This window comes from Bos mutus, chromosome 2, assembly GCF_027580195.1.
Source record: "Bos mutus isolate GX-2022 chromosome 2, NWIPB_WYAK_1.1, whole genome shotgun sequence".
In the NCBI taxonomy this organism is placed as follows: Eukaryota; Metazoa; Chordata; class Mammalia; order Artiodactyla; family Bovidae; genus Bos; species Bos mutus.
In genome coordinates, this window is record NC_091618.1 from 135,241,919 (window position 1) to 135,254,521 (window position 12,603).

The 12,603-nt window shown below is 44.1% G+C and overlaps 1 protein-coding gene across 7 annotated transcripts in view; it reads left to right on the forward strand.

Moving 5' to 3' along the window:
- The window catches only part of HERC2 (HECT and RLD domain containing E3 ubiquitin protein ligase 2), a 238,480-nt gene that overhangs the window by 119,124 nt on the left and 106,753 nt on the right, over positions 1 to 12,603 (forward strand). For all 7 annotated transcript variants that reach the window (XM_070360163.1, XM_070360169.1, XM_070360174.1 and 4 more), the window contains 9 exons: positions 1,550 to 1,731; positions 2,462 to 2,609; positions 2,691 to 2,887; positions 3,126 to 3,356; positions 4,225 to 4,363; positions 6,222 to 6,365; positions 8,835 to 8,977; positions 12,032 to 12,299; positions 12,445 to 12,581. In XM_070360163.1, the coding sequence (XP_070216264.1) occupies positions 1,550 to 1,731; positions 2,462 to 2,609; positions 2,691 to 2,887; positions 3,126 to 3,356; positions 4,225 to 4,363; positions 6,222 to 6,365; positions 8,835 to 8,977; positions 12,032 to 12,299; positions 12,445 to 12,581 (1,589 nt within the window). The remainder of the gene's footprint in view (positions 1 to 1,549; positions 1,732 to 2,461; positions 2,610 to 2,690; positions 2,888 to 3,125; positions 3,357 to 4,224; positions 4,364 to 6,221; positions 6,366 to 8,834; positions 8,978 to 12,031; positions 12,300 to 12,444; positions 12,582 to 12,603) is intronic.

The following is a 12,603-nucleotide window of genomic DNA, read 5'->3' on the forward strand; positions in this document are numbered from 1 at the left end:
CTGTTCATGGCCCTCTGTAACATCTGATGGTTTGCTGGCAATCTTTTGGCGTTCCTTGGCTTCCCTCATCTTCCCTTTGGCATCCCTCATCTTCACATGGCATCCTCCCTGTATGTGTCTGTCTCCAGATTTCTTTTTATAAGAATGTCAGTTACATTGTATTAAGGATGCAACCTAATCTAGTTTAACTTCATCTAAACTTACTGCATCTGTTTCCAAACAAGGTTGCATTCTGAGGTACTAAGGACTAGGACTCCAACATGTGAATTGTCGCGGAACATAATTCAACTCTTAACAGAGGCTTAAAACAAGAACTTCACTCTCTCAGAATTCTAGATGGCAGAAGTCCAAAATCAAGGCATACTCCTTCTGACACTCTGGGGGAAGATCCTGAATTTTAGCTTTTGTACCTCCAGGCTTCAAAAGTGTGGTGTATGGTCACATCATTCCAGTTTCTGCCTCATCTTTAGTTGAATGCCTCCCCTCTTCTTTTCTGCCTCTTATTATAAGTACCTTCGTTCGATTTGGGGTTCACCCAAATCCAGTATAATGTCATCTCAATCTTTATCATAATTATCTCTGTGAAGAATTTATCTCCACATCTGACTCTGGGTGAACATGAATTTTGAGGGTACAATTCAGTCTACCAAAGTGTTTGAGTATGTGAATATGAGTATGTGTAAGTGTGGGAGAAGTTGAAGAAGTGATTGGAGCAAATGTGTATGTGTGTGTGTGCAAGTGTGTATGTGTATGCATGTGTGAGTTTGAGTGAGATTGAGTGTGCATGTGTGTAGTTGGGTATGTGGAGAGTTTGACTGTGCGAGTGACTGTGAGAGTGGTGTCTGAGGTGGGGTGCCAGGGCCTGTGCACATGTGTTGTTAAGTGTGACTGAGTGAGTGGCATGAGCGTGTTTCTGAAGAGCAGTGTCCCTGGTGAACAGGGAGCTGAACTGTGGAAGCTGGGGAAGGGAGCTAGTCTGGTGTCTGAGCAGGTCACGTGGCATGCCCCCACCTCAGAGTCTCTGCCAGCCAGGAGGGTGTGGACACCCCAGGTGTCCATGAGTGCAGACCCTGGAGGAGCAGTCAGGGTCACTGTCTCATGAAAACCTCTTACTCTTTTTCTAGGAATACAGCCTTCTTAAAACTTGGGCTGGGAATTTATGATGCAGATTAAATATAAACAAGCTCATGGGAGATACTTAAAACATGTGAAATTTATAAACTATGGTATTTGCCCTCCCACAGATAACCGCTATTTGAATTGTAGATTGTTTTCCTACTGCTTAGAGACAGTACATAGATGAAATTCCTTAACGAGTTTGAATTACTCCATCTCCATGTACTTTAGAGATTTTAAAATGTGAAGTGTTCCTTGAGCTAACTTGCAAGTATTCTCCCGTTCTTCTCACTTAGAGTCAGTGACGTTGTAGTATATTTGTAAAGGAGCTTGTTATTGAAAATGTGTGACTTAGGTAAGTTGAAAGTAAAGGTGGTTCTGAGTGCTTGTTTTTAGAGCGTGAGTGCCAAGCTGGTCTGTCTTGCTCTGCCAGCCTCCCCCAGCAGGCTGGTGTGCCGGGAGCAGCACCGGAGCTGGTGCACCCTGGGCTTTGTGCGCAGCATCGCCCTCACGCCGCATATGTGCGCGGCCCTCAGCTCCCCGCCCTGGATCTCACTGCTTGTGAAGGTTGTGGAGGGACACTCGCCTTTCACCGCTGCCTCCCTACAGCGGCAGGTAACTAACTGTGCTGCCACACTGATCTACGCTCACTGTGAGTTTTGGGATTGGGAGCCCCATCAGCGTTGGCATCAGGCTGGCCATTGTAATTAGGTTCCTGAATGCAGAAAAGAACTAACACAGGGTGGATTTTCTAGGTACCAGTGCATACTAAGTCTCCTCAGTTGTTTCAATGCTTTATGACCCTTGGAACTGTAGCCCGCCAGGCTCCTCTGTCCATAGAGATTCTCCAGGCAAGAATACTGGACTGGTTGCCACTTCCTACTCTGGGGGATCTTCCCGACCCAGGGATTGAACCTGCATCTCTTACGTCTCCTGCATTAGCAGGCGGGTTCTTTACCACTAGGGCCACCTCGAAAGCCCTGAGACAAGAGGCTAAAGATATTGATTATTTTAAATTGATGAAGTTGTTAAGCCTTAGATGACTTGCTTTTCTATGATCAGCTGCTCTCATCTTCACCATAGTTGTGGTATACTTGTCTTGAGAAGAATTAAACTAAAGAAATTATTTTTTAATTAAATGAGTATCTGCATGTGTAATGTAGCTTATTTTTAACCTGATAATTCATATTATTAATCAACTTTGAGGTAATTATGTGGCTGTAAAATAGTTAGAATTTTCACACGATTAATTGCATTACAGGAACAAAAATTAAAATCTTTTACCTCATAATTTTTCAGATAATGGCTTTCTTTAATACTTGCTGTTTTAAATTACCTTTATCAGATCTTAGCTGTACATTTGCTGCAAGCAGTACTGCCGTCATGGGACAAGACAGAGCGGGCCAGGGACATGGAGTGCCTTGTGGAAAAGCTCTTTGGTTTCCTGGGCAGCTTGCTCACCACCTGCTCTTCAGATGTCCCATTCCTCAGAGGTGGGCATCTCTCCCCCTTCCTGGTGTCCTGGGTGAGCAAGCAGGGCGTCATGTAGCCCTTCCTTTGTGTGTGTTCTACAGAATCCACTCTGAGGAGGCGGAGGGCCCGCCCGCAGGCTTCCCTGACTGCTACGCACAGCAGCACGCTGGCGGAGGAGGTGGTGGCGCTGCTCCGCACCCTGCACTCCCTGGGCCAGTGGAACGGGCTCATCAACAAGTACATCAACTCACAGCTCCACTCGGTTACTCGCAGCTGTGCAGGAAAGCCGGCTGAAGGGGTGGGTGCTGCATGCGCTTTGCACATCTGGTAGTGTTTCTCTGTAGAATGTTGATTTAACTTTCAGATTGTCTTTTTAAATGCCATGTATTTTGTTCATGGATATATTTATAAATATTTTTTACTGGAAAAAATTATTGAGGAAACTAATATAAAAAGTAAATTTGGCTTAATTGTAATGTATAAGAAGTAGGTTAGCTCTCTGGGCTCTCCTCAAGTTTGCTGTCTGTCTGCACTAGGCTCTGTTAGATGACTACTTTCCTGACTGTGAGAACCCTGAGGTGGGGAGCCTCATGGCAGTCCTGGCTGTCATTGGAGGCATTGACGGCCGGTTGCGACTAGGGGGACAAGTCATGCATGATGACTTTGGAGAAGGCACCGTGACTCGCATCACTCCGAAGGGCAAAATCACTGTGCAGTTCTGTGACTTGCGAACCTGTCGTGTTTGCCCACTGAATCAGCTGAAGCCAGTAAGTGAACTTATGTTCAGGTTGCTAGGTAGTAAGGTGAAGGGCTTTTATATTAGAACCAGAAGGAGCTTGATTCTTGTGGTTTGGGTCTGCCTTCTAGGTAGCTATCCACCTTGAGGAAAACTGCCTTTCTTTCTCTGTTTGCATTCCATTCCTGTGGTTAATCAGGTCTCACAGGGTTGTATAGATTAGCAGTTCATGTGTCTTATTTTAGCCTTTAAAGACATGAAAGGGTGTTAGTTATTTAGAAGATCTTGTGTAAGTGTATTAGTTGTATTTATTTTAGAATGTGAATTTATTAAATTTATTTTTTATCGAACAATTCAACTTTCAAAAAACCTAAAAATGATTCCTTTAAAATGATGATCTTTGTTCATGTAGAAAATGCTTAATTACTGTGTTGAGTGACATGACTATATTTAGCAGGTACTGTCATCTTAAATCTGTGAACTGGGGGTCCATTCGGAAAGTGAGTGAATTATGTACTTTGTGTAACCTAAGTGCAAGTGAAAGTGAAAAAGTGCACTTTTACTGTATGTTTCAATACAGTACTGTTTTTGATGATTATAGGATATGCATGTCATAGAAAATTTGAAATGTATAGAAAATACTTGAGAATAACAACCACCATCATGTAATTATTGTTAAAAAGTTGACAAGAAAAAATTAATTTAGGTTATATTTACTATACATGTAAGTCTTTATCTTACCTTCAGGGTCATCTGTCAAAATTATTTTCAGATGTAAAAACAGTTTTGAATACATGTGTTATTTTAGAGTTAAGATTCCTGATTATGCTAACTTTTCAGAACATTTGTTTGTTCTTTTCAATGGACACACTTTGAAGGTTTCTATGCTCTTTCTTTAGCTCCCCGCCGTGGCGTTCAGTGTCACTAACCTGCCCTTCACAGAGCCCATGCTGTCTGTGTGGGCTCAGTTGGTGAACCTCGCTGGAAGCAAATTGGAAAAGCACAAAATAAAGAAATCACCTAAACAGGGTTTTGCAGGTCAGTACATGTGCTTCATGATGAAACAGCTACAGTCTTAACTAGTGTTTGAGCAGTGTTTGTTCTTTTGTCAGAGTAAGTTCTTGCATTGCTGAAGCCTTTGCATTCAGATGGATTGGCCATTGGTTGAGCGGTGATGGGAGTGGTGATGAGAGTGTGCGATACAAAGAATGATGCTGGGGTGGGGTGGCACCTGAAGAACACCAGCCAGCATATATTCTGAGCACACCTTTTGAAGAGGAGTCTGTTTTCTCTCTCACTGCCCATCAACCCCCTGTCTTAATCACACTTTGGGACCTCTGCTCCTGGCCTCATGACAGACATACCCAGCAGGGCCTGTGTGCTTTGTCCTGCTTCACGTGGTATTTGGATGCAGGCCGCCCATGAAAGACCAAGGCCACTCATGCTTAAAATATTCCTCTTCCACTGCTGTCTTGATTTTCTTTACATTGCTGCTCATATGTTCTTTGAGAGTTCTTCTCCCTGCCTATTCTTTGCACATTGGAAATCCTTGAGGTTTCATCCATAATTTCTAGCTCTTTAGGTCCACTCTTCTTGAGTTTTCTCACCCATTTCTCCCATCCCTGTAATTGCTGCTGTAGGATTAATGATGATGAACACTTTTAACTCTGGATCTCCAGTTCACATATCTGGCTAGAGGGTCAGGTGCAAGTAAACCATGGCATGTCCACAATTCAACTAACTGTGTCCCTTAGCCAGTGTTTCCTGCCTGCCAGGTACTGGCGCTTGCTGCCCTAGCGCCACCCCTCACTCTCCCTGTGCCCTCCTACCCACATTCCCACAGCTCCAAGCTGCCGTCCATGACCTCCAGCATGTCTTGCTTTGGAATGCTGCAGCTATGATTGTAGTCTCACTCCTCTTGCTGCTGCTGCTGCTGCTGCTAAGTTACTCCAGTCATGTCCGACTCTGTGCGACCCCATAGACAGCAGCTCACCAGGCTCCCCCGTCCCTGGGATTCTCCAGGCAAGAACACTGGAGTGGGTTGCCATTTCCTTCTCCAATGCATGAAAGTGAAAAGTGAAAGTGAAGTCGCTCAGTCGTATCTGACTCGTAGCGACCCCATGGACTGCAGCCTACCAGGCTCCTCCGTCCATGGGATTTTCCAGGCAGGAGTACTGGAGTGGGGTGCCATTGCCTTCTCTGTACTCTTCTTGTGGGCTGCCTATATCTTTGTAGTGTCTTCCCTAGGCTGTTCCTCAGTCAACTCAGGGACATTACTGCAGTTGTTGGATTAGATAAAATTCGAGAGCTATCAGGGAAGCCCCAAGATTCTAGAGAGTGCCATGATTTTGATGAGTTATAGAACTGTATGTTGTAAGTCTCTGACAAAATTGTCTCATAGATGTCTTGGCATGACAAGAAAGTATTTTATTTGTGATGTAGGTATGGGGTTGAAATTTTAGCAGTTTAGGAAATATTTGATTATACTAGCGATAGTTATGGAAAAGGAAATGGCAGCCCATTCCAATGTTCTTGCTTGAATAATCCCATGGCGAAAGGAACCTGGTGGGCTACCGTCCATGGGATTGCAAAGAGTTGGACACAACAGAGTGGCTGAGCATGCATGCAGCAATAGCTAACTTGATTCTAACTATGTTAAGCCATAATCGTCACCCCTACCCAAAGTAATGCATGGGGAGCAAGAAAGGGAGAAGACCTGGGGGAGGAAGAGCGTGCTTTCCCACAACACTGGGAAAGGCAAGTCTTTGATTGCAGACAGACTTTGACATGATCAGCTGAGTCCCTCAGGGCAGGACCTCCTCAGGGCTGAGCAGCAGCTGAGGTGGTACGCCCAAGCAGCATGTGCCTTTCCTGCTCAGTCCTTTTTTTCCCACAGGACAAGTAGACTTGGATCTGCTGAGGTGCCAGCAATTAAAACTGTATATTCTGAAGGCGGGCCGTGCTCTGCTTTCCCACCAGGACCAGCTCAGGCAGATCTTGTCTCAGCCAGCTGTTCAGGAGGCTGCAGCTGCTCATACAGGTATCTTTTTAAGGAGCTCTTTTGGATCTGTAAGAAAGGCAGAAATAGAAAACAGGCAAGGAACATGAGAGGGAAAATACAGATGGCTTCTACATGTGCAGTTGGGCCAGTATCTGATGAAAAGTGATAGACAAACCTGAGGGGGTTTGGTGGGGAGGAGGGAAGCAGTGTTCTCTTGCCTCCGTATATAAGGTGTGGTCTGAGTACCAGTAGCATTGATGACACATATGAGGAACATGTAGAAATGTGGACTCTCAGGCTGCACCACAGAGCTAAAAAATCCGGATCTGTATCTTTTAATAAGGCAGTAAAGTGGTTCACATGTGCATAGAGTGGCACCACCCTAACACTTTGCTATGCTAGTGGGAATTTAAGTTGGTAGAACCATCTAACAGTCATTTGAGTAAATGTTAGACTTTAAAATACATACATTTGTATATTCACTGATTAATAAGTTGTCTTGTGGGAATTTATCACATGAAAAGATGTCGTGGTGCTGACATCTTTTTACATCTCATCTGGAAACACGTGACACATGTTTCCAGATGCTCATTATAGCTTTTTTTGTTGATATTATTTTTGTGCTGACACCTGAATGCCCATTATTAGATGGTGTACCTATATAGTGGAATACCATGCACCATTCACAAATGATGATACATATATAGGTTTAATACCATGGAAATAGCAAAATGATAAAAAGATATTGCTGTATACATCTGTTTGTAGATTTGCATTCATTTGCTTACCAGAATAGTGATAGTAGAATTTCATCTGACTATTTTCTTTGTACTTTTCTGTATTATCTCAGTTTTCTGGAGTGAGCTCATTTCATTTTGAATAGGAAAAAAAAAACTATGAAATATGTTTTTATTATCTCCTATTAAAAGACATTGTGGTAAATATTATGGAAAACAAGATCGTCTTTGTTTATGATTTACTGTCTGGAGTCAGGGTGGGGAGAGAAAATGAGAGTAGATGGCACTGTCCAAGGTATGGGCCTCTGTGCTATAAGACGTGTGAGCACAGTTTCACAGGCGCCCTGGGGTGCTGGAGCTGAGGTCTGGGGAGAGCAAGCAGCCTTTGAGGTGTGTGGCAGCCCTGGCTGCAGGGGTAAGGACTTTCCATCCTGGGGGAGGAGACAGTAGGAGCAGAGGCATAAGCAGTGAATATTTGGGTACTGACCTTTGCAAGGAGCTCAGGATTTATTGATGAATATGGGGCTAAAGCTGGGGAGAGGTCAGCTGAATCATGTGATAGAGTGCAATGGCTACCAGGGTGAAATGTAAGGCTGACTGGGAATATGTGGCAGGGCTTCACATGATAAGGAGGATATTCAGGATGACAAATATGCTAGTGAGTTATAGGAGCATTTGAAACTGGGAGATCATGGAGTTGGGGAAATCGTGTCAAGTGATAAAGTGTCTTCCAAGGGAAGGCATGAAAAAATGGAAAGAAAGTACCAGTAGAGACTGTGATGCTATAGTCTTTTTAGATGATGACCTTTTGGAAAATCAGTGGAAAGTCAAAGGTGGCTAATGTTTCAAGCTCAAGTTATAGGGAAGACAGGGAGAAGTGCTATTGACAAAATTAGAAAGTCCAATGGAGTATGTGGTGTTTTTCCTTGACTTAAGAGTTACGTTTCCTCGACTTAACGAATTTAATTACAGCATGCTGAGTATGAAGTAAATCTAATAAAAGTGCAGATTCATTCTGTATTAGACATTAGGGACCTTGAAGATAATCCACAACTGTAGAGGATCAGGAAACCAGAGCCCAGGAAATTGGATTGACTGCTCTGTGGTTATCCCCCTGAGGAACTATGGCAGCACTGAATCAGGATTACCATCCTGCACTTGGGGCAGAACAGGGGCTCCAGATGGAGCTGTCTAGAACAGGGCTTTAAGGAAAACACCACAGCCACCTGTCTTACAAAATTTTATGGTAACATTGCTGCTAGCTGCACCAGCTGGTTTACATGTCATCTCTGGCTTCTTTTACATTTCAATGGCAGAGTTGAGTAGCTGTGACAGATCCTATGGTCAGTAAGCCTAAACTATTTACTCTCTGGCACTTTGAGAAGATTTACAACCCCTAGACATATTTGGGTTAGGTGTCAGTTTATAGTCTGAACAAGGGTTAACAAAAGCTAGGGCTGAAGATACAAACTTGGGGGTTTCATAGAAGAGGTTTCTGCAGAAATGAGTGTACACCAAAATGGCAAAGGCAAAGAACTGGACTAAGGGCAGTAATCTGGGAAGTAGCTTTGGTTGGCTTTAAAGACACAGACAGATGAACTAAAGAAGGACTGAGGCCAGAATGTAGGGAGTGAAAAAGCCTTGAAGATTTTGCTTGTCTAATGCTTGATTAGGTAGAAATCATATCTGGTTTAACATGATTAGTGCACTGTCTTTCATAGTAAAGAGGTGTATGTGGTTGAAAATACCCATATTTTGTTTTTAAATTCAGATGATGGCGCAGCTGTATCCCCTGACCTTGTGGACATGTCTCCTGAAGGGCCGCAGCCCCCCATGATCCTCTTGCAGCAATTATTGGCCTCGGCCACCCAGCCGTCTCCTGTGAAGGCCATATTTGACAAACAAGAGCTTGAGGTATAGTCAGTAGACCTGGTAGTTTTAATCTGCTGCATTAAACTATAAACAGCTTTATTTTGTGTGTGTGCCAGAAGTGTATTCTTTTAAGGATATGGTTTGAATTTTAAATGATATGCCAGAATAATTCTTAGGACTAGGTAGGTTTTAACCATATCTGTCATAGAGCACTGCAGTACTAGTCAGACAATGAATGAGTTAAAAGTTTAATCTTATTTTGAGTTTCTGTAAATTGTTTGTAAAAATTAACTAGATTCATCATGAGTTAATGCTCAAGTATTCATGGAGGGATCTTTTTCCAGGATTATTGAAAGAGTGCTGTTAGACCTAGGAGCACTGTATGGTGCTTGCTCGTTTGTTTCACTCACTCCAAAGCCTTTCTTGAACATGCCCAGGCTCTCAGCCAACGCCCTGTTTTGGAGCATGTGCCCTGCACTGCACGCGCTGTGGACTGCGGGGAGGGGGCCTGTGGGCGTGTTCCCATAGAAGAGACCTGATCAGGACTGAGTATGATGGAAACTCCATGGCCCACTACATGGAAGACTAGATATTTTAAAAAATCTTTCTTGCTGTGTACTATATTAAACATTCTGAAAAAAAAATCAAAGACAGGAGTAAAATCTTGAGCAGACAGTTTGGCAGGTGGAAAATACCCTAGTAGAAATCCTCAGAGACTAAGACCCTGTGGGGAGCCAGGATCCAGAGTGAGTTGGGAAGCCAGTTGGGTGTAAAGGGATTCTTCAGGAAATACTGGGCATGGGGGCAGCAGAGAGAGGAGGGTGCCAGGCTTTCTCAGACCAAGTCCGAATGACATCTGCTCCTTAGGTCTGAAAACCTGAGATGAGAGATTGGGTTAAAGTTGTTGCAAGGCTATGTTGCCAGTCATTTGTCAGATAAAAACAGGATGCGGAGGAATGAGGAACTAATCAATGAAAAGGGTGTTGAGCAGATGCAGCCCAGAGCCATGTTGGGAGATGCCCAGAGTTGAGGGAAAAATAAGACTTGGAGAAACAAGTAGACCTAGAGTTGTCCTTTATGAATCAGGAAGGGCTTTTGTACCAGAGAGAGAGCCACGATTGTTTTGTCTCCCTTGATTCTTTTTTTTTTTTTTTTTTTAAAGATTTATTTATTCATTATTTGGCTGTGGTGGGTCATTTCTACACGTGGGCTTTCTCTGGTTTTGGTTCGTGGGCTTCTCATTGCGATGACTCTTCTTGTTGGGGAGCACAGGCTGTAGGTGCGAGGGCTTCCGTAGTTGTGCCTTGCAGGCGCTCGTGCCCTGGCTCAGCAGTTGTGGCCTATGGACTTAGTTGCCCCATGGCATGTGGGATCTTCTCGGACCAGGGATCCAGTTGGTGTCCCACATTGCAAGGTGGATTCTTAACCACTGCACCACCAGGGAATCCCCTCTCCCTTGATTCTGATGGAAATTCATGTGACATTTTATTGTTCTATATGAAATGTCTTTTATTTTCTTTTGTAGATGGTTCAGTATGTGGTAGTTTTCTTCAGTCTTAAGGAGGTTGGTTCTAGAATTTTTGGTGATGATTTATCATTTTCCCCTTAGGGCTGGCTCCTAGTCTCTAGTTCTGTGAGATTTAGGACCTCTTCCAGTGGAAACCTTTGTGTCTTGACCAAAATGCTGAAACTTCATTCGACTGGGATGGCACGCCATCTTCTTAGCACTGGGTCTCCCAGCAGTTTCTTCTGGCTGGGCCCCTCAGTCTCACACATGCTCAGCTTTGCAGTCAGCCCAGGATTTGAGGTCGCATGTTTTGTGGTTCTCCCTCACCCGTCCTTGCTCGAGCAGGCTGCTGCCCAGTGACACTGCCCCTGTTAGTGGCTTTCCTGTGGGCTTCCCTTGTGCTCAAGGTTGCCCCTATTCCTGTTTTCTCCAGGGTCTTCAAACAGTTTTTAAGAATATTTTGACCAAAATTCATAATTATTACCAAATCTGGAAGACCCAGCAGTGGCCACAGGACTGGAAAAGGTCAGTCCTTATCCTGATTCCCAAGAAGGGTAGTACCAAAAAATGTCCTAACCATCGGAAAATTGCACTCATCTCCCAAGCTAGTAAGATCATATTTAAAGTCTTGCCTGCTAGGCTTTAGCATTATGCCAACCAAGAACTTCCAGATATCCAAGCTGGGTTTAGTAAAGGCAGAGGAATCAGAGATCAAATTGCCAGAACTTCGTTGGGTCATAGAGAAAGCAAGGGAATTCCAGAAAAATATGCACCTCTGCTTCATCGACTACGCTAAAACCTTTGACTGTGTGGATCATAACAAACTGGGAAAGCTCTTAAGAAGATGGGAATACCAGACCATCTTGTTTCTCTCCTGAGAAACCTGTATGCGGGTCAAGAAGCAACAGTTAGAACCCTGTATGGAACAACTGATTGGTTTAGGATTGAGAAAGGAGTCCGACAGGGCTGTCTGTTGTCTCTCTGTTTATTTAACCATTATGCTGAGCACATCCCAAGAGAAATGTCAGACTGGATGAGTTACAAGCTGGAATCAAGATAGACTGGAGAAACATCAACAACCTCAGATGGGCGGTTTCCTCTAATGGTGGAAAGTGAAGAGGAACTAAAGAACCTCTTGATAAGTGTAAAGGAGGAGAAAAAAACTTAAAACTCAGTATTAAACTAGGATCATGGCATCTAGCCCCATTACTTTATGGCAAATACTGACTTGTCTTTGGGAAGGGCAAGGGTCTATTTCTCCCACCCCATCAAACCTCTCACCTTGGCTTGTTGCTCACTCATAGCTCAGTGCTTCTGTGAAGTTTCCTTAGTGGACATTGCTAATTTGGTAATTTATCAGGTAGACTGTGTGTACTGAAGCCGAAGTTATTGGGCCATTGAATCTTTCCACTGCATTAAACTGTGAAAGTTGTCTTTTTTTAAACATGTTTTATCCATTCGTTTAAAAATACACATGTAAGCCTAGGTTTCTATATTTCTGCACTGCAGTTTGTTGTAGTAGTCTGTACTTTCCATTTCTCTAGACTTCTTAGTCCCCTGATTTACAAACTCTGCTTTCATTTGCCCAGGCTGCTGCCTTGGCTGTGTGTCAGTGTCTGGCTGTGGAGTCTACCCACCCATTGAGCCCTGTGTTTGAAGACTGCAGCTCCAGTGAGGCCACGACCCCTGTCCCTGTGCAGCATATTCGCCCAGTCAGAGCGAAGAAGCACAAGCAGTCTCCTGGTCCTGTTCTGCCTATTGTAGTTCAGCTCATGGAAATGGGATTTCCTAGAAGGAACATAGAGTTTGCACTCAAGTCACTCACTGGTGCCTCTGGGAATGCTGCTGGCTTGCCAGGTACTGTATTTTCCTTATGGTTTTTGACTTAATGTGCCTACCCTTCTGTTCGTAGGCTTCCCTTGAAATACTAATGTCAGAGGCCCCTCGGGCACGCAATCGCTGTGGTCCTCATTGTGGTTGTGCTGTGTGTGCTTGCTCCTAGGCGTGGAAGCCTTGGTTGGGTGGCTGCTGGACCATGCTGATGTGCAGGTCACGGATCTCTCGGATGCAGACACAGGGTCTGAGGAATGTTCAGACGAGGAGGTGGTGGAGGATGTGGATGACACGGCCTATGCTATGGTCTGTGCTTCCCTTGTGCCCG